This window comes from Erpetoichthys calabaricus, chromosome 2 (genome assembly GCF_900747795.2).
Source record: "Erpetoichthys calabaricus chromosome 2, fErpCal1.3, whole genome shotgun sequence".
Classification (NCBI taxonomy): domain Eukaryota; kingdom Metazoa; phylum Chordata; class Cladistia; order Polypteriformes; family Polypteridae; genus Erpetoichthys; species Erpetoichthys calabaricus.
The window spans coordinates 269594646-269621162 of NC_041395.2; the positions used below are offsets into that span (position 1 = coordinate 269594646).

Here is a 26517-nt window from a genome sequence, read left to right on the forward strand (position 1 = left end):
GTGTTGTGTTTCCTGGCCGAGGGCGGGGACCGTGCTGACGGCTGGAGGACAAGACGGAGAGAGAAAAGTAGGAAAGCTGTGCTGCGAGCGAAAGGAGAGAAGGATCTCGGAGTTGGGAATTTCAAAGCCCTCCCCTTCGCCTTTGCTTTTTCAAAGCTTACGAGCAGCAAGTTCAGGTGAAATGTCCGCCGGTCGTCAGCACAGTGAAAGCCGGGCCATACCGACCAGGATGGTGCTGGTGAACGACGCAACGCAGCTACCTCATGACTGTTGCACCACACCTGGGGGCACTTTATTTTCCACCACTCCTGGAGGTAACAAGACCGCGGAGCCCATATATCTATTTGTATATTTGTAGTCGCATCTGTTTCGTTGCGCTGACGAAGTCGTTTTAATTATTGTGTTTTATGTGGCTTAAATCCGAAACAATGCCGAGTAGCTCCGCCCCTTACTTTGTATTGGAGCTCTAGGTGCACGCCTGAAATTACGAGCTGTCCAAAACAGTAAAGTTGCAGTCTGACAGCAGCTTTTTTTTAACGAATGTGATATTAGCAAACACGTTTGTCATTGACGCCTCTTTTCTCAACTGTTTATTTCGCATCATAACAGTTAATTTGAAAGAGTAAATTGTTTTTTCCTCACTTACTTCCCCCTTCTCTGTTGCATAATATTCTTTAGCTTGGTGACAGACCCGTGAAACACCCTCTATAAAACCGATTTACGCAGCTGCAAATTGATTGGTAAAATCTTCCACTTCAAAATTGATTGGTAAAATCTTCCACTTCAAAAGTACTGCCATTTTCACAATGTGATCTATTTTTTCCAACTGCTAAATTTTGGGCGATCTGTTAAAAAAACTTTTCAAATCATGTGTCACACGTAAATATTTTTCATTGTATTTCACGGTAGTGGTATGCATTTAGTGACTTATAATTTTCATAATACATTGAAACATGCTTTAACATGCAAAACGACATACCTACAGATTACCTTGGTTCTGGAAACCTAAGGATCTAGGTTGTCCAGATTCAGTCATATATACATTGTGGATTTTTATACGTTCAGTTCAGTGGATGTCAAGTGGCTGAATATGCTAATCTGGAATGCCAACTGCATTGCAAGACTAACACTGAAAGGCAGGATGTTGCCCCTCCTTACCATGATCTGTTTGCCCTAAAGCATACTTTGTTACCAGTTTATTCCACCACTGCTTACTTGGTGGCACTGCTGCTGATGCTCTGTTTGTCTGCCATCAGACTGTATAATGCAGCCATCTTTAAGCCTTACAGTCATACCAAGTAGTTATAATAGACCCACTGGCATAATAGAAATTGCTTATATTTTGTTATGTTATAATTTATATGTTGTGTGTGTAGGTCTGGATCTTAGGGTTGGGTAATGGTTTATGGTTATACTGGTGTAATGGTGTTGTATTCTGTGTTGTAGCTGGAAAAGCCTGCCTATTTATTTTTACAACAGAGATTGCAATACCAAACACATTTTGATATATCTTTGGCTATTTTCTTTTTTGTTCACTTAAATGGCAGTTGCTGTAGTTGGCATTGTATTTTTTACCAATTACAGCAGTCCCATAATTAACAAATTTTAGTTGTAATTAAGAGGAGTCTTTCAGTCTACGTCAGGAATACAAAAATGTAGTTGTAGAATAAATATTTTTAGCTGCCACACAAAACGACCTTGTGACTATAATAATTTTGCATTTAATATGGACTGCATTTGTGTGTTTGCATTTGCTTTTCTTTTAACTGTATTTTTTGAAAATGAATCGTTAATTTAGCCTTTCTTGTAGCATATGTGCTCCTGAATGGTTTGAACAGATCAGCTGTCCATTAACTGTATTATTTTTACCTGCCAATAAACAGTAGGGCATTCATTAATGTTGTGATTCAAGGCTTCCCTGTACTGGTGAAACTATGGATAACCTAATCTTGGGTGTTTATTTCCAGAAAGGGATTTACTTTGCCGGGAGCCTTCTGCAGCGATTAGTGATTCACTTGTTTGGGGGCTTTCTGTAATCTGCCTCTGTAATCTTGACATTGTTAATCACCAAATTATACTTATTTGATTTCCTCCCAGACTGGATGCTCCAATTTCTCTCTGGTTTTGCAGCAAGTGGTTCTGACTTTATCCTTCCTGTTTACAGGGCAAATGAGATGGTACTTAGTCTTTTTAAAATGCACATTTTTATTCACATATGGCTTGGATCAAAGATTTAAGATGGCATTTAACTGTTATAAACTAAACATAAATATAAAATAAGCAAAAACATAATTTACAGTGGATTAGGAAAGTATTCAAACTTTCTGCACAATTTTTCATGTTGTAAATGTAGTTTTAAATGGGTACATTTGCCATTTCTCTCCATCAATTTATACTTGGCCAATAATGACATAGTGAAGATATGTATTCAGAAATGTTTGCAAGTTCATTAAAATCAAAAATTGAAATTTCTCATTTATTCAGCTCTTGTGCTGTGGCACTCAAAAATTGTGGCCAAGTACAGTGCATCCGGAAAGTATTCACAGCGCATCACTTTTTCCACATTTTGTTATGTTACAGCCTTATTCCAAAATGGATTAAATTCATTTTTTTCCTCAGAATTCTACACATAACTACCCATAATGACAACGTGAAAAAAAGTTTACTTGAGGTTTTTGCAAATTTATTAAAAATAAAAAAACTGAGAAATCACATGTACATAAGTATTCACAGCCTTTGCTCAATACTTTGTCGATGCACCTTTGGCAGCAATTACAGCCTCAAGTCTTTTTGAATATGGTGCCACAAGCTTGGCACACATATCCTTGGCCAGTTTCGCCCATTCCTCTTTGCAGCACCTCTCAAGCTCTTATCAAGTTGGATGGGAAGCATCGGTGCACAGCCATTTTAAGATCTCTCCAGAGATGTTCAATCGGATTCAAGTCTGGGCTCTGGCTGGGCCACTCAAGGACATTCACAGAGTTGTCCTGAAGCCACTCCTTTGATATCTTGGCTGTGTGCTTAGGGTCGTTGTCCTGCTGAAAGATGAACCGTCGCCGCAGTCTGAGGTCAAGAGTGCTCTGGAGCAGGTTTTCATCCAGGATGTCTCTGTACATTGCTGCAGTCATCTTTCCCTTTATCCTGACTAGTCTCCCAGTCCCTGCCGCTGAAAAACATCCCCACAGCATGATGCTGCCACCACCATGCTTCACTGTAGGGATGGTATTGGCCTGGTGATGAGCGGTGCCTGGTTTCCTCCAAACGTGACGCCTGGCATTCACACCAAAGAGTTCAATCTTTGTCTCATCAGACCAGAGAATTTTCTTTCTCATGGTCTGACAGTCCTTCAGGTGCCTTTTGGCAAACTCCAGGCGGGCTGCCATGTGCCTTTTACTAAGGAGTGGCTTTCGTCTGGCCACTCTACCATACATGCCTGATTGGTGGATTGCTGCAGAGATGGTTGTCCTTCTGGAAGGTTCTCCTCTCTCCATAGAGGACCTCTGGAGCTCTGACAGAGTGACCATCGGGTTCTTGGTCACCACCCTGACTAAGGCCCTTCTCCCCCGATCGCTCAGTTTAGATGGCCGGCCAGCTCTAGGAAGAGTCTTGGTGGTTTCAAACTTCTTCCACTTACGGATGATGGAGGCCACTGTGCTCGTTGGGACCTTCAAAGCAGCAGAAATTTTTCTGTAACCTTCCCCAGATTTGTACCTCGAGACAATCCTGTCTCGGAGGTCTACAGACCATTCCTTTGACTTCATGCCTGGTTTGTGCTCTGACATGAATTGTCAACTGTGGGAACTTATATAGACAGGTGTGTGCCTTTCCAAATCATGTCCAATCAACTGAATTTACCACAGGTGGACTCCACTTAAGCTGCAGAAACATCACGAGGATAATCAGGGGAAACAGGATGCACCTGAGCTCAATTTTGAGCTTCATGGCAAAGGCTGTGATTTCTCAGTTTTTTTATTTTTAATACATTTGCAAAAACCTCAAGTAAACTTTTTTCACGTTGTCATTATGGGGTGTTGTGTGTAGAATTCTGAGGGAAAAAAAATGAATTTAATCCATTTTGGAATAAGGCTGTAACATAACAAAATGTGGAAAAAGTGATGCGCTGTGAATACTTTCCGGATGCACTGTATATCCCAATCTCTTTAATTCTCCTTGATGTGTATCCAGAACTTGGTTAGAGTCCAGCTGTGGCAAACTAAATTCATTGTGCAACATTTAGAAAGACACACTGTTAATTAGTAAGGTCACACAATTCACACTGCATGTCACAACCAAAACCAAGCCATTAGGTCAATGGAGCTCTCTATAGACCTCTAGAATAAAATTGTGGTGAGGCATAGATCCAGGCCAAAGATATAAACCCATTTCTAAAAATTTGAGTGTTCCCAGGAACACAGTGGCCTCAGTAGTTATGAAATAGAAGAGGTATGTAGCCACCAGGGACCGTCCTAGAGTTGGCCAAACCGAGTTACTGCAAGAGTAGCTGGTGATGGAGGTGACCAAGATCTCATGGTAATTGTAACAGAGCTTCTGAAGTTATCTGCTGAGATGTGGGCAACTGCTGGAAGGAGGATTATCTCGGCAGCACTCTATTATGTGTTTATGATAGAGTGGCTATATGGAAGCAACTTTTAAATATAAACATATGATAGCCCTCCTAAAGTTTACCATACAGCATTTGGAGAACTCTGAGAGCAAGGGGGTTTGGAGGGATTCTCTGCTCTGATAAGACAAAAATTGAACTCTTTGGCCTAATGCCATCCCAAAAGTGAAGCATGGAGGTGGCTGAATCATGCTATGGGGGGGCTTCTTGGCAGCATGGACAAGGAGACTGGTCAGAATTAAAGGGTCATTGTGCATCCAAATTCAGACAGGTCCTTGAAGAAATCCCGCTCCTTACTGCGTGTGAACTCACACCGTGCCCACAAGTCACTGACTGTCCTTGAGTGGCCCAGCCAAAACTCAGACTTTTTAAACCCCATAGAATGTCTTTGGAGAGACTTGAAGATGGCAGTTTACAGACGCTTCCAGTGTGCAGCCAAACAGAGTTTGAGAGGATCTGCCAGGATGACCAAGATAAACTTCCCAAGTCCATGTTTGCAAAGCTTACAGAGATTTACCCAAGACGACTCAAAGCTATATTGGATGATAAAGGGATTTGTACAAAGTACTGAATTAAGAGACTGAACACTTACATGAGTGATATATTAAAGTTTTTGATTTTTAAGAAATTTGCAGACTTTTTGAAAACTTTGTCGTTATGGCTTTGTAAGTGTAGACGGATGGTTAAAAATGGCAAGTTTATCCATTTAAAATTAAATCTACAACACAAAGTACACAGAAAGTGACATTCACCAGAATGGATATGTGAACTTTCACACTCTGCTGAGAATAATAGTAAGGAAGAAAATGTCAGTTCTTTCGTTTTAATTTTAAAGTAAATCAAGATGGTTATTTTCCAAGTAAAGCCACCAAGTATTAAACATTACTTTGTATATACTGTATGGTCTACTGAAAATAATCCATGTGATCTGGTAACCCTCTTTGGTAGCTGATGTTGAAGCCCTGTTATTTGGAAACCTTCACTGTAATAGACAGTGGATATCTGTTTTAATGAAAGCCACAGAGTGTTCTGATAGATACCACATAACTTGCTGATAATGTAGAGCTGCTAACACTCAGAATTTAAACTGTTTCCATCCTTCCCTACTTGCTTTGAAGTCACGAGGCATCATTTAAACAGATGAATTCTTAAAAATGTTTTAGGAGTTGCAAGATCTGTAGTCATAACTGTGAAGTACTGGATTGAAATTATGATATGGTAAATTACAACAAATAAATGCTTAATGGTAATTTCCACATAGTACTTGAATAAGTTGAGGGAATAAAAAACATGTACAGTATACTGTTTTCTGTCTTTGTACTTTACTGTTTGCACAACCACTGAAGGTTACTTTAGCCCAACAGACCCAGTTTATACTGTAAATGCTAAACACATAGCTAATTTTGTCTTTTTTATCATGCATGGTCTACTACAGTGAGTATTCAGAAGATGTTGCTCATGGACATTAAAGCTTTTCAACCTTTTTTCTTTGTGTCCCTGGAATTTGTGGGGTGCACTCTGGAAAACAGGTTATTTTGTCTCCCTGCTTAACACTACCTCAGAACAGGTGGTGGAGGACAAAACATTTCAACATTAGAGATAAATAGCTTGACTTTTAATGATGATACAAGTGCATAAGTGTACTTATATAAAAATAAATAAACTAAAAAATACCAAGTCTGTTCTTGCATTTTAAAATGGAGCTGAAGGCACAGAAGTCCAAACTCGTAAACAAAACTCAAAAAACCTGTTGAGTATGTCTGTTATTCAAACCAAAATTGTAATCAAGTATTGATATACCCTCAGGAGCTTGGTTCCTCTATCTTATATTATTAAAATTACTAAATGTTATGCCAAGATGTGAATTTTGAAACCCATTTTAAACTGTGAGCATGGGCATATTTTTTAAATGCGTCACAACTATTTTTTTTTTTTTCATTTTATTTATTAATTTTATTGTAATCATTCCATACAAATAGATCAATTTATAACAAAAAAAAAATTGAAGACAAATCAAACCCCATCCCTGAGAAGGAGAGCTTAGCCAAAGGAGAATTGCTTAGGGCTTTTTAATAAGGCAACAATAAACAAAAGAAAGGAAGAAATATATATAGGTAAATAAAAAATGGAGAAGGAAAATAAATGCGGTAATAGTTATTTCTCTTATTCTAAAATAATATTGATTAGATCCTGCCAGGTTTTGAAAAAATTCTGTACAGATCCTCTAACTGAGAATTAGATTTTTTCCAATTTCAAATAATATAAAACATCGGTTTCCCACTGACTTATCATAGGAGAGTTAGGATTCTTCCAGTTTAACAAAATAAGTGTGCGTGCCAAAATGGTAGTGAGTGCAATCACCGTTTGCTTGTCCTTCTTCACTTCAAGTCCGTCTGGAAGAACACCGAACACAGCTGTTAATGGGTTAGGAGGGATTGTGACCCCAAGGCTGTCTGAAAGGCACTTAAAAATTTTGGTCCAAAATGATGTTAGTTTGGTGCAGGCCCAAAACATGTGACCCAGTGAGGCAGGAGCTTGGCTGCAGCATTCGCAGGTTGGATCTTGCCCTGGAAACATTTTGGACAGTTTTAAGCAAGACAGATAAGCTCGATATATAATTTTTAGTTGAATAATTCTATGCTTTGCGCATGTGGAGCTCGAGTGAATTGTCTGCTTTGCTACCTTCCATTCCTTTTCTGATATATTGATTAAGAGATCTTCTTCCCAATGTCCTCTTGGATCTTTGAAAGGTAGGGACTCTAATAAGATTTTATATAATGTGGAAATGGTGTTTAATTCCTCAAAATTGAGCAGTATTTTTTCCAGCATGGTGGAGGGTACGAGGTGAGGAAAATCGGGCAGTTTCTGTTTAACAAAATTTCTAATTTGAAGATAGTGAAAGAAATGTGTAGCTGGGAGGTTGAATTTGGAACATAATTGTTCAAAAGATGCAAATATGTTGTCTATATATAGATCTCTGAGCATTTTATTCCCAAAACTTTTCCAGGTATTAAAAACTGGATATGTTTGCGAGGGTTGAAAGAGGTGGTTCTCTTGCAGAGGTGCCGCGGATAAAAGGTTTTCCATCTTAAAATGCTTTCTAAGTTGGTTCCATATTGTGAGTGAGTAAAGCACAATTGGGTTATTAGTATATTTGCGATAACTTGCATTTATTGGAGCGCAGAGCAGGGAGTATAAAGAAGTACTACAGGATTTTACTTCTATTGCGAGCCAAGCCTGTGTATGTTAATTTTTTTGTGTCCAGGTTTTTATGGCTTGTATCTTTTGCTGCCCAGTAATAAAACTGAAAATTAGGTAAAGCCATGCCAGCTTCTGCCTGAGGTCTTTGTAGAGTCGCTCTTCGGATACGTGGGTGTTTTGAGTTCCAAATGAATGAGGTTATTGTTGAATCTAATTGCTTAAAAATGATTTATTGATATATATTGGAATGTTTTGAAATAAAAAAAGAAGTTTAGGAAGGATATTCATCTTAACAACGTTAATTCTTCCGGCTAGAGTGAGATGAAGGGTTGACCATCTATGCAAGTCTTGCTTAATTTTTTCCATACAGATGGCAAAATTTTGTTGATAAAGAGCTTTTTGTTTATTTGTGATATTTACCCCTAGGTATTTAAACTCATCTGGTATGGTAAAAGGTAGGGTGTCCAATCTAATATTATATGCTTGTGAATTCACTGGAAAGAGTATACTTTTATTCAGATTAATTCTGAGACTGGATATCTTTTGAAATTCTGTTAGTGCTGTTAGATCTACAGGCACAGTGTTTTCTGGGTCTGATATATATAAAACCATATCATGTACATATAGAGAAATTTTCTGTTCCAGTCCTTCTCTGATAATCCCCTTTATCTGATAAGAATTTTGACAGTGAACCGCCAGTGGTTCAGTGGCGATTGCAAACAGCAGTGGTGACAAGGGACATCCTTGTCTGGTACCACGTTCTAGCTTAAAGTAGTCTGAGCAAATGTTGTTAATACAAACTGAAGCTTCTGGATTGGTATACAGCAGTTTGATCCATGCACAAATATTCGGGCCAAACCCAAATTTATCCAATGCAGTGAAAAGGTAGTTCCATTCAATCATATCAAATGCTTTTTCTGCGTCTAACGATAGTAATATCTCTGGGGTGTTTGATTTTGCTGGTGAAAATATAACATTAAACAAGCGTCGGAGATTGGAAGATAGGTGTTGGCCTTTAATAAATCCAGTTTGATCCTGTGATATTACCGAGGGCAGCACTTTCTCCATCCTTCTAGCTAGAATTTTTGAGAGTATTTTAACATCATTATTCAGGAGTGAAATTGGTCTGTATGATGCACATTGTAACAAGTCCTTATTTTGTTTAGGAAAGACAGTGATTAATACTTGACAAAATGTTTGAGGTAGTATTTGGTTGTCTCTAGCTTCTGTAAATGTTGCCAATAAGAGGGGAGCTAGCTGAGTGCAGAATGTCTTATAAAATTCTACAGAGTAACCATCAGGGCCTGCTGATTTCCCGTTTGAAGTGACTTTATAGCATCTAGTAATTCTGTTAGCTTCAGAGGTTTACCCAGTTCCTCAGCACTTAAAGCATATATTTGTGGTGTCTGTAATGTATCCAGAAATGCATTAGATTGTGTGTTGTCTTCTTTGAACTCAATAGAATATAAGGATTTATAATAATCTCTAAATGCGTGCATTATATTTTTATGGTCAATGATTTCTTCTCAAGTCACAACTATTTTGTGGCAAATTAATTTTTTTATTTTTTTTTTATTTAATGTACTATATTAATCCCTGAGGGGAGAGCAATTTTCAGGTCAAGGACCTTGCTCAAGGGCCCAATGGAGTAGGATCCCTATTGGCAGTAACAGGACTTGTGTGTGGCATATTTCTGTGAATAAATAACTTGGACTTGAAAAATATTTAACTTATTCTTTAATACAGTAATCCCTCCTCCAGAGCCACTCGCGAAATAAGAAAATCTGCGAAGTAGAAACCATATGTTTATATGGTTATTTTTTATATATTTTAAGTCCTTATAAACTCTCCCACATGGTTTATAAATATTCCCCGTACAGTTATACAGCATAAACCCTTTATATTCTCTTAGTTATTAGGTAAGATTCGTTGAAATTATGTATGTAAACACAGTTTATATACTACTCACAAACATATGTATCGTATATCATTGAGGAGTTTTATTTAATACGTAATACAGTTTTAAACATATTGTAATTGAGTAGGTAATATAAAAATACGTGAAAAATCTATAACATGTAAATGCTGTACATAAAACCAAAATGTTATTTTAAAGATACTGTAGAGCGTCTCCGATATCACATTTGTTACAGCCATTACGATAGACAGGCCACCGGCAATAAATACCAACAATGCAAGGAAAAAATTGTATAAAATGTGTGCACAGTTACAATAAACGTACATACATGTACTAAGTACGTAGAAAAATAGTTTTGGGTACTCACCAACTTGTCAGATAACGATGACATTTACTGCACTGTCACAGCTGTTCTAAAGGAGCCTCTTCAGGCGACTGTGTAGCACCGCCGTCGTCTTCTTCCACTGAAGGCATACTAGGCAGTGTTTTGCGTGTAAGGAACATCGTGATGGGCTGTTGCTGCTTTTTCATTTGTGTAAAGAGGTTCCTATACACTTAACGTGGTGCCGTCAAGAGCATTTTTAAATTGCAAAGAATGAATCATTTGCGGATCCCATTCTTCAACTGATGTCTGGAGATCTTTTGCTAGATGTCTGGAGATCTTTTGCCATTCGTAGAATGGTCGCGAGACGCTCGAGAGTTAGCACAGCACCCAGGAGCTTAACCGCATGCTCTGATTGGGTAGCTTCTCAGCCATCCGCCAATAGCGTCCCTTGTTTGAATTCAAATGCGTCCCTTGTTTGAATTCAAATGGGCAAATCAACTGAGGAAGCATATGTACTGTAGACCACAGACATCCGCGAAGCAGTGAAAAATCCGCGATATATATTCACATATGCTTACATTTAAAATCCGCGATGGAGTGAAGTCGCGAAAGACGAAGCACGATATAGCGAGGGATCACTGTAATGCTGTTTGGTGCAACAGGAACCAGACACATTTGTCTGTGGCAGAGGTCTTGACCGTCCAGTCATCTCTAGATGTCTTGGTTTGGAGAGAAGTTTCAAAAGCTGGGAGTTTTGATGTCTTTTGTGTTAAAACATTGTGGGTGAGCAGTACCTGGCTGCCTTATCATATTATTCTAATTTAATATACAAAAACATGTTCATTAAATGCTAAATTCTGCGTACAGCCATTCTTATCTGTCTCTGTAACTAAAAATAATAATACATTTTATTTATATAGTGCCTTTCCCATGCTCAGAATATTCCAGAAAATTCTTTGCTATATAATAGATACTGTGCCTGACCTTCTCCTCTAATATTGTTTTTCTAGTTCATCTGTGTACATTTATATCTCAAGATGACCTTGTTTGGCATTTCACATAGCATAGTATTTCCAAAATCTAGAAATGCCATAACCATTAACCTATAAACATTTCAAACATCGGTCACAGTAGCATATTTTGACTGAATTTGCTGCACTGTTATATTCCACCCTAGCATGGCAGTTTAAATGCACTGTTTTGAGGAGCCCTTCCAACTAAGATAATTCCCTACAGTGCAGAGTGCTATATGGTCTAATTGAGAGGTGGAGTTTACTGTCTATTTAATCTTTGACTATCTTTCTTGATTTTAAGGTTAAATTAAAAGTTAAGGATAGTAAAAATGATTTACTGTGCACCCCCAAAATTCGTGGGGGTTACGTTCCTAGAACACCTGCGAATTGTGATAAACCGCGACTTTTGGATATGGTTAAAAAATGCCTTTTAAATGCCTATTTTTATAGTTTAAACCCTAAATACAGTATGCCCCCAAAGCACTTTAATTTCGTTGCAAACTCAGCTTAATACATTAATACATTACCTAAAAACAATGTAAAGGTAACCCCGTCTACTGTACAGTACTGTACTGCTATGTCTCCCACGGTGCTAGAATGTAAAATACCAATGTTACCACTGTACGTACTGTAATTTATGCAAGCGTGTTTTCTTTGGTATGTGCTGTCGTTTTCTTTGTTATAAGTAGAGTAAATACATAATCATTTCATTTGATTAAAATACAGTAAAATGTATGGGTACTCACCAATAATGAATGATGATGAAGTAGCTGTGCAGTAAGATGCAGAGGATTTAAAACTTCTCGGGTGGCGCCTCTTCTTCAGGCACTTCAGGAGGAATCGTATCTTTGGATGGGTCTTCTTCTGGAGGGGTTTCGTGCTGGCTTTTCTTTATAGGTTTCAGGAACATTGTGATGAGAACTTGCTACATTGTCTCTTGTAGTGAACTGCTGGTACAATTTCCATGCTTTCTCATGGATGATGTTACCGTCCAAGGGGATGTTCTTCTTCCTGCTGTCGGTAATCCACAATGCCAAGGCAGATTCCATCCTGACGATATTTTTATTCCTTACGGCCGTTACCTTTTCGGCACTATCACAGTAACTTACAGATACGGTACTCCAGATCGCTGCTTCGTTCTTCTTTATGTAGCATGTGGTGCTTTCATTAATGCCATAGTGGCGTGCTACTGCAGCATAACTTTTTAGTTCCCGGAGCAATTCCAGTAGTTCAACCTTCGCCTGGAGTGTTTTAAACTTCTTCTGGCGCTTAGGCTCAGTTCCATAAGCCTTAGAAGGTTTCAGGGCGATTTGGCGACATCTTGTGCATTTAAGAATAACAAAATGAATACAATAACAAAATGGCAAACATGAGGACACTCGGCTGGAGTTGCGTTACAGGGCAGAAATCAATCGGCAGCAAGGAGAAATGAATAACGCTCTCGGATTAGCTACTTTCACCATCCCAAACCGCGTTTCCCTCAGCGGTGGTAAACCCACTCACCTGGGGCCTCATGTATAAACGGTGCGTACGCACAAAAATGTTGCGTAAGAATGTTTCCACATTCAAATTGCGATGTATAAAACCTAAACTTGGCGTAAAGCCATGCACATTTCCACAGTAGCTCATACCCTGGTGTACGCAAGTTCTCCACTCGGTTTTGCATACTGGCGGCACCCAGTGTCAAAGCAGTGCTACTGTTCCTGTGTGGTTACCCTTTCTTTTTTAGATCCACATCCCTGACACGGCTTTATAAATACACTGAAATTAACCGCATATTGTTTATTGGTTTTATGCATCTGATTGTAATTAACCTGTAACAATATAATGGTCCACAGAATGGTCAAACTATTCTAAATACAATAGCTGCTTTAGCGTTGTTACTCTCACTGCACCTTCTTCTTCTTTCAGCTGCTCCTACTAGGGGTTGCCACAGTGGATCATCTTTTTCCATATTACTCTCACTGCATCACTCAGTGTATTTATATCACTGTATCTGAGTGGGGAATCACAGCTGTACAGCAGCTGATCAGAAAGAGAGTTATCAGTAAACAGCATCTAGCACACGCTGCCTCAGCCGTGCTGTCTGTTGAACTGCTCTCATACGGCAAACGCTTCAGAGCCTTTCCTGTACTGACCTTGCAGTTCAGAAACAGTTTCATCCCAAGAACTATAAACGCACTCAATCAGTCCATCAAGTGCTCCTAGTAGAACTGTTTGTACTTACAAGTACAATCACCTCACTGTAAACTTGCGATAGTTATAATATTGCATAATCCGAGCCACTTTATAAAGCATGTATTTACATATGATGACGATATTATTTTTAAGATGAAATGCAGCAAAATATGTTTATTGTATTATACAGATAAAACTTTAACTTCATTTAAATAATCTATATTGTTAATAATTAAACATGTGAGGAGCTTGCGCTCCGTTCACGGATTGTTCCTGCCTCGCGCTGTATTCTTGCTGGTGCTGGAAGGATAGATGGATAGAATAATTAAACATGTACTATGAAGATATTTCAATGCTCCTTAAAAGTTTTGAAGAATCGGCGTTCTAAGCTTACAGATGGCTTAACGTCTGTTACAGAGCTGATTGTGTGGCAATTGGGTATTTGGAGAAAGAAAAATAAGGCCAGGAATTGGGGGTTAGTACGTTTGAAAGAGACAGTACTGCTACAATAAAGTATTTGATCGAAGGTCGCACATGGCGCAGCAAGCATCTTGCATGAGACATGAACAATCACTGCGCCACCGTGTTCCCATGTTTAATAACATGCTTTAACTCCTATCATCATGAAAATATCACATATACATCTCAGTATTTTAATTATTCAGAGAGCTGTAACACACACAGCATATAGAAGATAAGATACAAAACAAAGCATTTAACGTGCTACTTTAGTTACGATGGGATTTGAGAAATTAGTACAATAAACGATTTTAAGATGGAGTTTATGATGTTTTACTTTAATGACAAAATAAACTATGTGATTAAAGTGGAAATTTAGAGATTAAAGTTGACATTTTGTGCTTTTTTTCCCACTGTGTGCCTATTTTTTTTTTTTCTCTGTACCCTAATAAGCTTTCATATGACACTCAGACGGTGGGCTACGACTCGCCTTTTCACGTCTCCTTCTTTTTTTATTTCGGGCACTGTGCAACTTTGTGAACTTGAGCTTTCAAGTTTCTCCGACACGCTATGTCACTCGATATACCACTTTATATTATACCACTGTTTAAACTAACAAATAGTATGTTTTTCCTTGCCTCCAAATGGTATTTGCTGAAATCCTTCTATTTTCCCTCGTGCTTTTGCCATTGCCCTTTCACAGCTTAAAGGCTATTTATATTGATTTGCATATTCAAGGAGGTGTAATTCTGGGAGGAAACGGGGCGGGACAGAAGGCGCGTGCACGTGCTTTACTTTTCACACTGAGCAGAAGAACGTGGAAGCTGGTGTTCGCACAGATTTATGCATCTGGATCTTTTTGTGCGTAAGCACATTTCCGCTTTTGTGCTTACGTCATGTTATAGTGCAAACTAGGGGGCTTCGCTTGCCAACCCCTGGTGTTGTGAAATTACAAAGAGCGTGATGTATGAATGAGATATAGCATAGTGTGAAGGTGTAGATGACGCATATAGGAAGCAAATAAAGTTGTGCATGTCCAAAAACGGGCTCAGAGAGGTAGATGCTAACTTTGTGTATTGTTTGTCCTTGTGATTTGTTGATGGTCATGGCCAAGGTTGGTTTTAATGGGGAACTGTCACCGTTTAAGAGTAAAAGGTAATTCCAGGTCAGAACTTGTAAGGTTAATTCTAGGAATCAGAACAGTATTGTTAGTATGTGATGTTGTAAGAAGTTTTGTTTCAATAACATTGTGTGGCATGGTGTTGACGACTAAACGTGTAGCATTGCATAAACACTATTTAGTGTTAAGGTTTCTTAATAGCATGATTATTGTTCCGTTTTTAAGGCTAAGATTGTGTTGTGTTAATCCGGCTGGGTTAATAGTGTTCAAATATTCTAAGGGGAAATTAAGATGGTCATTGTCGTCATCAGAGTCAACTTTGTCAGAGCTTAGAAAGAGCTGTGCAACTCCAGGAAGTAATGAAATGACCTGGTTACTAATGTGATCAACATTAATATTTTTTGGACATAATATAGTTTGTTGTGTTAAAAGGGGTATTTGGTGTAATGAGATTGTTGTTCCAAATATCTCCGTAACTCTTTTGAAAGCAATGCCAATTGTCTGCGTATTTTAAGGTGGACTGCAGAATAGCCGAGCGCATGGAATGTGGAACAATAGCTAAGCACTGTGTAAAATCTCCCCCTAATAAAAGTACCTTTGCTCCAAAGGGAATATTATTATTTATCAACGTTTGTAGAAGTTTATCAATGGTGTTGAGTAAGTGACTGGATGGCATTAGATGCAAAAGCAAATGAACTATTGTAGGATCTAATGCAGTTCATAAAGTTTTCGCTTTCAGGTACTTCGTCAGTTAGAAGCTTCTGTAGATATGCAGGATATGAATGTAAAGGAGGCAGTCTAATTTGACCCTTTTGACAATAACGTGTAAATTCATTACTTGTATTGCTAGTTGTTTCTTCAGGGAAGTTAAGTGAATGATAATGATTGTAAATGACATTCAGTAATCCCAATGAATTTTCATGAATTGCGTTTATTTTGTCCCTTCGCTGCCGTTTTTGTATCTCTGAGACTCGAGGTGTTTCGTTTTGAACCCTTGCCTGTTTCGATGCAGCACTTTGAGACGCGTGCTGTATGCGTGTACGTTCATTGTGTCTGTCCATCTGCGCTCGTTTCTGTTAATGTGTTAGTTGAGCTTTGCGTTTTTGGAGCCGAGACATTTTTTCTTCCAGGGTTTCAGAAGCGCGTTGTATGCGCTGACGTGTATTGTTTTTTTTTCATGCGGGTTCGTGTGTTTGGTCCCGTCACTTGAGCCGTATCGTTTTGTACCTGTGATCGTGAATTCATTACTTGTTTGTTCTGCAGCGTTAGATATATGGATAAGTAATAAGGAGGATCGCACTCACTGTTAATATGGAGCCTTTTCTGTGGTTAAACGGTTAATAGTGGATCAGTATAATGAGATCGACCTATGCTGCCTAATTTGAATGTGTTCAGATGACGTATGTTTAATACGGACGGTTCGTTTAGTAATGGGCAGGGTTGCCACCCGTCCTGTAAAATACGGAATCGTCCCGTATTTGAGAATGAAATTGCGCGTCCCGTTTTGAATCAATACGGGACGGGTTTTGTCCCGTATTTTTTTTATCATTTTTTTTAAAGCAGCGTCTCATGCAAATCATCTCACACGCATTTTATGAAGATGCCTCCTTTCCTACTTTTGATTGGGTAATACTTGATGTCATCGTTAGTTTGATTGGTCATTTTAACTGTCCAGTGAGGAGGGCGGGTCTTTTAAGTAGAGTCTGCAAAGTGTTGGCACTGGGATGTGGCCCCCGCTGCAGTATGCGTCCCTTATTTTTTTGTATTAAAAGTGGTAACCCTAGTGGGGCTTTGTGTCTCATTTCTTATTTATGTTAGTGTGGTCGTGGGTCCGAATCCTCTTTTTTGTGTATGTTTCGTGTGCTATGTCCGTAGTCTGTCCCGTTTTGTGTCCAATTGGTTTGTGTGGCGCTCGCGTCTGACCTCTTTTTTTTTTGTGTGCTAGGGGCGCGTTGCCTCACTTTTTTATCTTTGTTAGTGGAGGGGGTGTTTGTTTGTAGTGGGTCTGAATCCTCTTCTTTGTGTGCGTAGCGTTTCGTGTGCTATGTGGCGCTTGCGTCTGACTCCTTTCTTTTTGGTGTTCTAGGGGCACGTCGCCTCATTTCTTATTGCAGTTACTGCAGGGGGGCTTTGTGTGTCGTGGGTCTCAATTCTCTTGTTTGTGTGTGTTCCATTTCGTGTGCCATGGGCTTCATGCACACAGCGCCGGCGTCTGATTCCTTTTTTCTGTGTGCTATGGGCGCCTCATTTCTAATTTTACGTTGCTTCCCATGGGTGCGGCGCTGTGTGCGTCGCCGGCGTTTCACTCCTTTTTTCTGTGCTGACTCCTTTTTTCTGTGGTCGCGGCGCCTCATTTCTTTGACTCCTTTTTTCTGTGTTCGCGGCCGCCTCTCGCGGCGCCTCATTTCTTGGGGCGCCTGCGCAGTACGTCTTTTTGCGGCTACGGCCCATGGCCGGATGTCCCTGCGTCCATCCGGTTTACCATTCTCGGTTAGTAATGTGGATTCTACACACGCCGTTATGCATGAGGCCCCTGGTGATGCGTCACAGGGCAGCAATCAATCAGCAGCAAGGAGAAATGAATAACGCTCTCAGATTGGCTACTTTCACCATCCCAAACTGCGTTTCCCTCAGTGGTTGCTTCCTGTTCTCTCTACAGCACAGTATTGCCACAAAAAAAGCCATAAAAAATTGAGGAGAATATTTGCACTTTCCGCTAACAATTAATAGTTAGGTTCTAAGAAAAAATCTTACAACCCTGAACCGGGACTACTCGGGGGGGTTTACTGTACTTTAATAGCATAATTGGATGCATGATTGTTTTTAGCAAAGCTTTAATGATGATTATTTTATAAATAATTCTCAACAACGGTGTAAGATTTCCTTTATAGATTTTTTTTCTGCACATTTAAATGCATCCTCCTCTTTAGTTTTGATTCTTTCTACCAGGCCTCTGACATGTGGATAGTCCAGTCAAACACTTATTCTATTTCTGTAGAATGCTTTGATGTACACAGTGACTTCACTGATCTTATATTGAACTAATAGAAGTACTCATCAGTGTTTAAATCTGAAGTAGTATAGTTAGTGAGTTTGAATGTTAGATGTCTTGTGAAGATTTACAAAACTAGAATTTGTTTTTTCAACATATAGATTATTTCCAATATAATGTAATTGCCATTTGTGCATTACTTATAGTTCCCTTTTTTAAATGTTTTGATGCACATACTAATCTACTTTATACCTTCTTATTATTCAGGTACCCGGATTATATATGATCGCAAATTTCTTTTGGATCGTCGCAATTCCCCACTAACTCAGACACCACCACCCCACCTTCCTGATATTCCTGGAGTGACAAGTCCCAATGCAAGCACTGAAAATGGGACTGCTGAAACAAACAATGTGAATAATCATGATGGGAAAACATCTGTGGGTAAGCAGGTTTTAATTTCTCTTTTAAAATTGTTTTCATGGTCTGTTTTACAATTTTACTCTAAGTAAAAGACAAGAAGATGTTTGTTATTTCAATCATTTGCTTTCTTTTAATATGTAGGAATATTAACCCATGAGCTATATGCAAAGATTAAGGAAAACTGCAGTGACATAGTTTTTAAAAATGTAACAGTCAGAGCTATGCCTTATGATTGAATCACTAAATAAAAAAAAACAAAACTTAACAGGACATATACAGTAACTGGTATTTTGATAGATACATATTTATTGATTGTGTTACATTTACCCCAAAAAGTTTAGCATTTACAAGTCTATTTTTTGAAACATTTTGTCTAGTATTAATACAAACTGTTATGTACTTTTAGAAAATATACCTTTAGACACATTTACTATATCATATGCAGTAGGCAGTTTGTTTACCAGTTCATTCGAAGGTCATGCCCTTCGTCATTATGGTACAGAGAATTAACTTGGTTAGCATTTTTATGAGTAGACAGTGTGGTTGAGCTACCTAGATATCCTTTGTCAGTTCAGCTTAATAGTTACTGGCATATTTTGCTGAAGCAAAATGCTACTGCCACACTTCGGTAATGGAACATGTCACACCTTTTAACAGTAACCACCACCTGACCCCAGCACGCTCCACTCACCGCAAATCAAATAAATCTTTATTTACAGCTAGGGAAAAATTTAAAAATATATAGAATCTTTATGTTCTGTGAAGGTAGTTTAATTTATCTGTGTATAGCACTCTTTATGGAATACTGACTAGGAGAGTTCACACAAGTTTCCCATAAAATAATTAAGCCATACATCATATAGAGTCATGCATACACCAATTACTGTATGTCAAAAGAACAGTAAAACATGGCATATATTCAACCTGATTAACATTAAATTATGACAGTGTAAACCAATTAATATAATTGAGATGTGCCTGTTTGAAAAACTCGTTAACAGTATACCTGGAAAAAAGAAAATAGAGGGTTTATTTTTGAGAGACAGAATTTGACTTCTGCACTAATTGACTTTTTTATGATTAATATTGATTAGGTATAATATACTATTATCCATCTAGCACTACTGTTTTCCCATACTGCAAAGTCTATCCAGCTTGTTTGTAAGGGATTATTAAACTTTGGCATTTCAAATTCATTTTAAGTCTTTCATAATTGCCTTACTTAAATGCACATGAATACATAAAAAACTTTAATGCACATGTACATCCATCCATCCATTTTCCAACCCGCTGAATCCGAACACAGGGTCACGGGGGGTCTGCCGGAGCCAATCCCAGCCAACACAGGGCACAAGGCAGGAAACAATCCTGGGCAGGGTGCCAACCCACCGCAGGACACACACAAACACACCCACACACCAAGCACACACTAGGGCCAATGTAGAATCGCCAATCCACCTAACCTGCATGTCTTTGGACTGTGGGAGGAAACCGGAGCGCCTGGAGGAAACCCACGCAGACACGGGGAGAACATGCAAACTCCACGCAGGGAGGACCCGGGAAGCGAACCCAGGTCCCCAGATCACCCAACTGCGAGGCAGTAGCGCTACCCACTGTGCCACTGTACCGGCCGCACATGTACATAAAACAGCAAATTTTAAGATTCAAAACTCCAGGGCAAAAGGAACATGGTCAGAAAAACTATTCTTAATGACAGAGGGGAGCAGGTTGTTATGAATTTAAAAAAAAAAAAAAGTATTTTTGTAAATAGGTTTGATGCAAGGAAGAAAACAAAGGATATTGGCTTAAATATAGGTAAAGAAATATAAATGGTCACACAAATTATCATCCTTGATAAAATGTAAAATTCTTGAGGCCATTGTAGATACTGCAGTCTTTGTTGGAGATGCTCTGTCTAAGGCAGGACTGCATACATAAATTCTCCTGCCAGTAGGAATGGAATGTAATGTGCCTTCAAGAAGAAGAATAGCAGAGAGACATTTTACTTAACATCCAGACAACTGGTCTGAAGGAACATTGGTTGAGCAGCTTGGGAGCTGAAATGTGTGATTGTTAAGCACCTTTTAAAGGTGATATTTCCATTTATCAAGAAATATATATTCTAAAATACAAAATCTTGAAAATAAATGATAAAACTTTACATCTTGTAAGGTGAAATGTAAAGGTCTTAATCATTGAATCAAAAGGAACAATTTACATTATATCCTAGCACACCGAAATCAAAACATCTCCTTCCTGCAGAGACCCATTTAAGTACTAAATATCAATTTAGGTTGATGATAGGTTGGATATGCCAGGTACTTCACCCCAGGAATGATGAGAAGAGGAAAGTACTGAGGCTTAAAGAAACCATGTTTGTTGTGACTGAAGTAATTTTTACTTCTGATGGGCACTGCATTATATTGGTTTAGAGAATGAATAAAAACAAATTAATTCTGACTAAAATATGCATCAACTTGTGTTGATAACCAGTTCATAATGAAAGTTCTCACTTTAATTATTGACTGTGTTTCTACACATATATCGAATTTAGGGTTACTATGTTAAAATTTACATTCATTTGTTGCATTATTTTAGGTTATTAACCTATTTCTCCTTGGCTCAACACCTATCACCTCCTTGTCAAGTCTTTTTGGCATTCATCATTTCTTGCTTTGGATATCATTCTAGTCTTTGCTGCATTTACCTTGAGGCCTTTCACTTCCAAACAAACTTTCAATTTCAGTATATTCAATTCTGCTTCAATTTTTGCCATTAAAACAAGGTAATCAGTTGTAGAAGGGCTCCCGTAGCAATACTTAATGCACTTCACTGGTCACCATCTCTTATCACCATTATGAAAGTCATGGGCCCAGAATGGATTCCAGGTGCATCCCCATCTTCACCTCGAAACTTTCAGTATCCCCATCTGTGTCCTGACCGCCATTAATGTTTCCTTATACATCTAGATCACTCTAACCATCCATTTACATCTAACTTTCTCTATGCTCACCTCACAACTTCTTGTGGCAACTATGAATGCATAGTGTAGCTTCTTTCCCATCACCAGATGCTTCTCTTGCATTTACCTAACAATAGAGATTACATCTGTTGTTCCCTTACAAGTCATGAAACCAAACTGCATTTTGGTAACTTTAGTCTTATCCCCAATTTTTCCCCTCTATCAGTCTGTCAACTACTATCATTACCTATTCCAAAAGGTTTAGGGCAAATTTGAATATTCATGCTGATTCATCTGTGTGGATGGACTCATTGAGGAAGCTTAAGGGAACATATGAATTCAGCTATGTAATATTTAATAAATAAATCGACATGAATTGAATTTACTTTATGTATCAGTATGTGCCAGTATATGCATGACAAGGGTGGTATTGCAACTTATTCATGGTCCATGTATGTTTAAGAATGAAAGCTTTTGCCACTTTATGGCATAATCTCTTCAAAATCTCTCTCTCTCTCTCTCTCTCCAGGCAACACATCCACATATATTACGTAAAGAATATTGGAGGCAACAGAAGTTAGTTGCTTCCAGCATTTTAGAAACCTTTGCTCTTTTCTTTCCTTATTGTCTAAAACTCGGAACAATCTAAAACTAAGCTCCACATCGCCCTTCTCTTGTTGAATATAGCCTTAATCTTATTTTTGCAATTTTCATTTCCAGACATCTTCAAACAGTATAATAAAAACTGGATTGTAAAAATTTAGCTCATTTTGTCCTCCCTTTTAGCTACTATTTCTCAAGTACTGGACATCTACAGTTTACCTATTTCGACATGACCGTGATTTTCAAAAATGATTCTTCTTCTTCTTCCGGCTGCTCCCATTAGGGGTCGCCACAACGGATCATCTTCTTCCATATCTTTCTGTCCTCTGCATCTTGTTCTGTTACACCCATCACCTGCATGTCCTCTGTCACCACATCCATAAACCTTCTCTTAGGCCTTTCTCTTTTTCTCTTGCATGGCAGCTCTATCCTTAGCATCCTTCTCCCAATATACTCGGCATCTCTCCTCTGCACATATCCAAACCAGCACAATCTCGCCTCTCTGACTTTGTCTCCCAACCGTCCAACTTGAGCTGATCCGCTAATGTACTCATTCCTAATCCTATCCATCTTTGTCACACCCAATGCAAATCTTAGCATCTTTAACTCTGCTACCTCCAGCCCTGTCTCCTGTCTTTTTGTCAGTGCCACCGTCTCCAACCCATATAATATAGCTGGTCTCACTGCCAATTGCATTAACCTCCTTAGCGTTTCTGTCTTCAGGCAGTGAAACTGAAAGTGATTGTAGTGAATCCGAAAGTAATGCTTGCGGCACTCGCACATGTGCAATGTGCTGTTCGTATTACTATTATTAATATTCATTGTTGTTATTTGTATCATAGTACTTTCTACACTTCTGACTTTGTACTTTTAGTGTTTTTGCACATTTTACAGGAGAAATATGAGATTTAATAAAAATTTCAGTTTTTAAGCCAAAAAATACAGCATTTTTTTAAAAATGTTTTTGAAGGAAAAATGTAACGTTAAGGAAGTTAAACAATCTAGTTAAAAACTCCATTGCCATCTCTCCTAAACAACTCCATGCTTCCACAGGTATGTCATCTGGACAAACGGCCTTCCCATTCTTCATCCTCTTCATAGCTGTCCTTACTTCTTCCTTGCTAATCAGTTGCCCTTCCTGGTTCACTATCTCCACATCATCCAACCTTCTCTTTGTCTCTCTCTTCATTCATCAGCCTCTCAAAAGTAGTCTTTCCATCTGCTCAACACACACTCCTCACTTGTGAGTATGTTTCCATCATTATCCTATTCACGCTATCCTGCAGCTCATCTTTCCCAGCTCGGTCCCTCTGTCTAGCCAATCAGTACAGGTCCTTTTCTTCCTATTTAGTGACCAACCTCTCATACAACTCATCATATGCCTTTCTTTAGCCTTTGACACCTCTCTTCACCTTATGCCTTACCTTCATATAGTCATGTTTACTTTCTTCATCTCTCTGACTATCCCAAATCTTCTTTGCCAACCTCTTCCTCTGTATAGTCTCCTGTACTGTTTAAAAGTAAAATATGTTATATCGAAAGCCTGAAGCAGTTTGTTTTATGCATTTCACTTCTTCTGAAATTGTTTGTGTGATATTTTGCATCAGTGCCTATGTAGTGCATAGAACATGGATTTACTGTTAATGTCTCAAGAAGTGAAAAGTTTAAACTTAACAGTCATTTATTTTTAACCTTTCCTTTAAGGTGATGATGCTCAGTTTGAAATTGACATATAACTGAAGATAAGATTGAAGAACTTTCATCATGTGGTACCTGTGTGCCAGTGGCTTGGCTTCTGCTGTGGATCGTCACAGATCTTCCATTTAATTGCCCCTTCTCATTGGCTACTGAATACAGCAAGGAAATATGTAATGTGGAAAAACTATTACGTATTATTTTCAGCTCAGCAGTGAAACACATAACCAATGGTTACATACTGGGTTGTGCCAACAGATTTTTTCCCCCCTTGTTCATTTTGATTGGGGTTGATGAGGTTGTCAACTCCATAGACTACTAAGAAGGGATTTTTTGAGGATTAGGAAAGATACTGTAGCATACTTTACATTGAGATATATTCATAAATCATTGTAAATAAAGTAAAATGAGCATTTTGCAGAAGATGATAGATCACCTTTATTTGCTTATACTTTGATTTAATATCTCTTATTCAGTTACAAAAAGGCAAACCATCAGAGAGCAATAACTAGATCTCATATGTACCTCTTTATTGTCATGGCAAAGATAAAATCAAATTAATTGCTTGCTGCCTTTTGTACTTTTTAAATAATTTTAGATTGTTTCTGCATTACAAATAATGTTTCAACAGCTGTGCCAGTGAGGAAGCTTAAATCTTCTGTCCTCTTGAATTTATAATTCCTACACATTGTTGATATATTACAGTTTAGCAGTTCTACTGGCATTTTTTGTCATTATCAGTTTTTCTGGTCTTTAAGTCACATGCTGCACTTGTGGGGTTGTGCTCACTTTGAGTATTTCGAAGTTGCAGTTTTATGGATAATATGAAAAAAAATCAATTAAACTGAGTCTGCAACCTTACTTTTTGTGAGAAAAGTAGGCTTTTTTTTATTTGAAATTAGTTAGAATGTACCTGTCCCCAGAAAATTTAAGAACCAGTAAATCAGCCCTTTTTCATTTCTAATTTCCTGGCACAGCCATTCGTAACATGTCCTCTTTTTTTTGAACTGTGATCTATCACTTTTTTCTATAAACCATAACTCATTTTCTATTTATTGAGTGTTCCTTCATACATAAATTGCACTAATAAATTTAATATAAGCGGTTAAGAAACAAATTTAAAAAACAGTAATACTTCAAATATAAATCGTGTTCAGGGAGTGGGTATTCCCCCCAGAAGTAAACATTATTTTTTTTTTTTATTGTGAAAAGCATTTTACAAATCAGCTTTTTTTCTTGATTATTTAACACATATTGGCATTAATTAGGAATGTATTTAACATTGGATCAGTTTAGTTTTAAGGTACAATCTTTACCTTCAAGAGTGTGGCATTGAAGCAAATCAAAGATATCTGCCTTTAATTGTTATAGTTCAAGTCTCTGACTTGAATGTACAGTGTCTTACTGCTTGTTTTGTATATAGAATATGATATTATTGAAATGAAAAATATACTTGTTGCACATTTGGAAGTAATTGATGAACAGAAGAAAAGCACTTCAGGCTGATGTGTGCATGTAACAATGTGCAAGTGTAGCAACAATGCTCAAAGATCATTCTCAGTGAGCATTTAAAAATATGTTTTTAATTAACTTCCATAGAAAACAGGCAGGTCTAAATTATTCTTCTTGCATGTTTTGTTTAATGTCAGACTGGGCAAATATGCTGTTTAAGGCCTTAATATGTTCATTTGCCACCAATTTTTAGACCCAAACATTTTGTTTGTGCTGCTGTTTTATTCCCAACAGTTATAAAGATAACTGAATTAAAAGCTTAGCCTGTTTTTCCTATGCTTAAGAAGAGCTAATTTTATATAAAAGTAGAAAGTAAGCATTCTGAATTATGTTAAAAGCTTTATTTTGGGATTTGAACAAAAGTATGGTTACTAGGAATGCTGTGTCTGCAGGCCTAGTATGTGAAAAGTCTTAAAATATTTCACATAATTTAAATGTGGGCCTAGTTTAAGTTGGTAAAACCCAGGAACAAAAATGTATTATGTATTTCCCAGATTGCATTTGCAGTGATATTAGAATGAACAAATAATGAGTAAAGAAAACCAAACACCAGTTTGTTAGGGTATGCATTTATACTCGTAAAACTAGTGAAAGATTTCCTCAAATGTCTATTTCAGAAGAGCCTTCTCCTGTATCTTGTGTATACAGACACAGCATTTCTTATCATTTTTCTTCAATCTATTAAAGACCTAATTTCTTTAAATTTAAAAATAAGCATGCTGAAAAACTGTAAAATAGCTGCTATTTTCAGTATGTATTTTTCTTATCACTTAAATTAAGCAAATATTAATACCTTAATTTATTTACGGAACAAAATTTATGTTTGCTTGGCTTTATTTGACATTTTTCTGTGCTTCAGATTCTGATATGCACAGTATTTGAAATGGTCAACCTCCTTTGTATCTCTGAATTGGGTTGTTTTCTTTTTCATTAGCTAGATTTGTTTCCTTCCTAAAACCGTGATACAGACAACAGTTTTGTTGTGAGTTAATGTTTCTGATTAAAAGATAAATGAACAGACTTTTAATTGGGACTTCTAGTACAAAGATAATCTAATTGCTGGAGGGTATGATGTTATGTCCTGTGAAGACATGGTGACATTATAAAATATTGCTTTTTTAAAGCACCTATATCAATTACAGAGCTGAACAGTTTTGGCTTTAGTTGTTGATTTCATTTTTTAATGCTGTGTAACCACCATTAAATTAAGCTCCCTTTTTGTGGGGGGAGGGGTTCTTTTGTTTTTTTCTTTATCTTCCAAAAACTTTGTATAAAAAAGAAAGTAAGGAAAAATAAACAGTGTACCTGCAGTCATGCCAATGCCAGTGATCACTGTTACAAAGAAATCAATAAACATCCTTATTAATAAGGATATAACAACATGCGTGTTTGCAGTTTTTGTCTATACATGTGAATTATGATGTGTTTTGTGCATTTACCATAACATTTTAACATTTGTTTTAACATATTCCTTATATTGATAATGAAAAAGACC

The 26517-nt window shown here is 37.8% G+C and overlaps 1 protein-coding gene across 1 annotated transcript; it reads left to right on the forward strand.

The window, feature by feature from the left end:
- eif4ebp2 (eukaryotic translation initiation factor 4E binding protein 2) lies at window positions 1-26402 on the forward strand. The gene is made up of 3 exons (XM_028795525.2): window positions 1-314; window positions 18095-18271; window positions 23520-26402. Exons 1-3 carry the CDS (start codon window positions 182-184, stop codon window positions 23549-23551), a joined length of 342 nt encoding a protein of 113 aa, XP_028651358.1. The 5' UTR covers window positions 1-181; the 3' UTR covers window positions 23552-26402.
- Window positions 26403-26517: the final 115 nt, after the last annotated feature.

Bases quoted from the DNA above. Each gene is read 5' to 3' on its own strand.
- eif4ebp2 (XM_028795525.2), top strand. From the start codon at position 182: ATGTCCGCCGGTCGTCAGCACAGTGAAAGCCGGGCCATACCGACCAGG. The intron at 315-18,094 runs GTAACAAGACCG...CTTATTATTCAG, and splicing joins ATTTTCCACCACTCCTGGAG to GTACCCGGATTATATATGAT. The intron at 18,272-23,519 runs GTAAGCAGGTTT...CTTTCCTTTAAG, and splicing joins TGATGGGAAAACATCTGTGG to GTGATGATGCTCAGTTTGAA.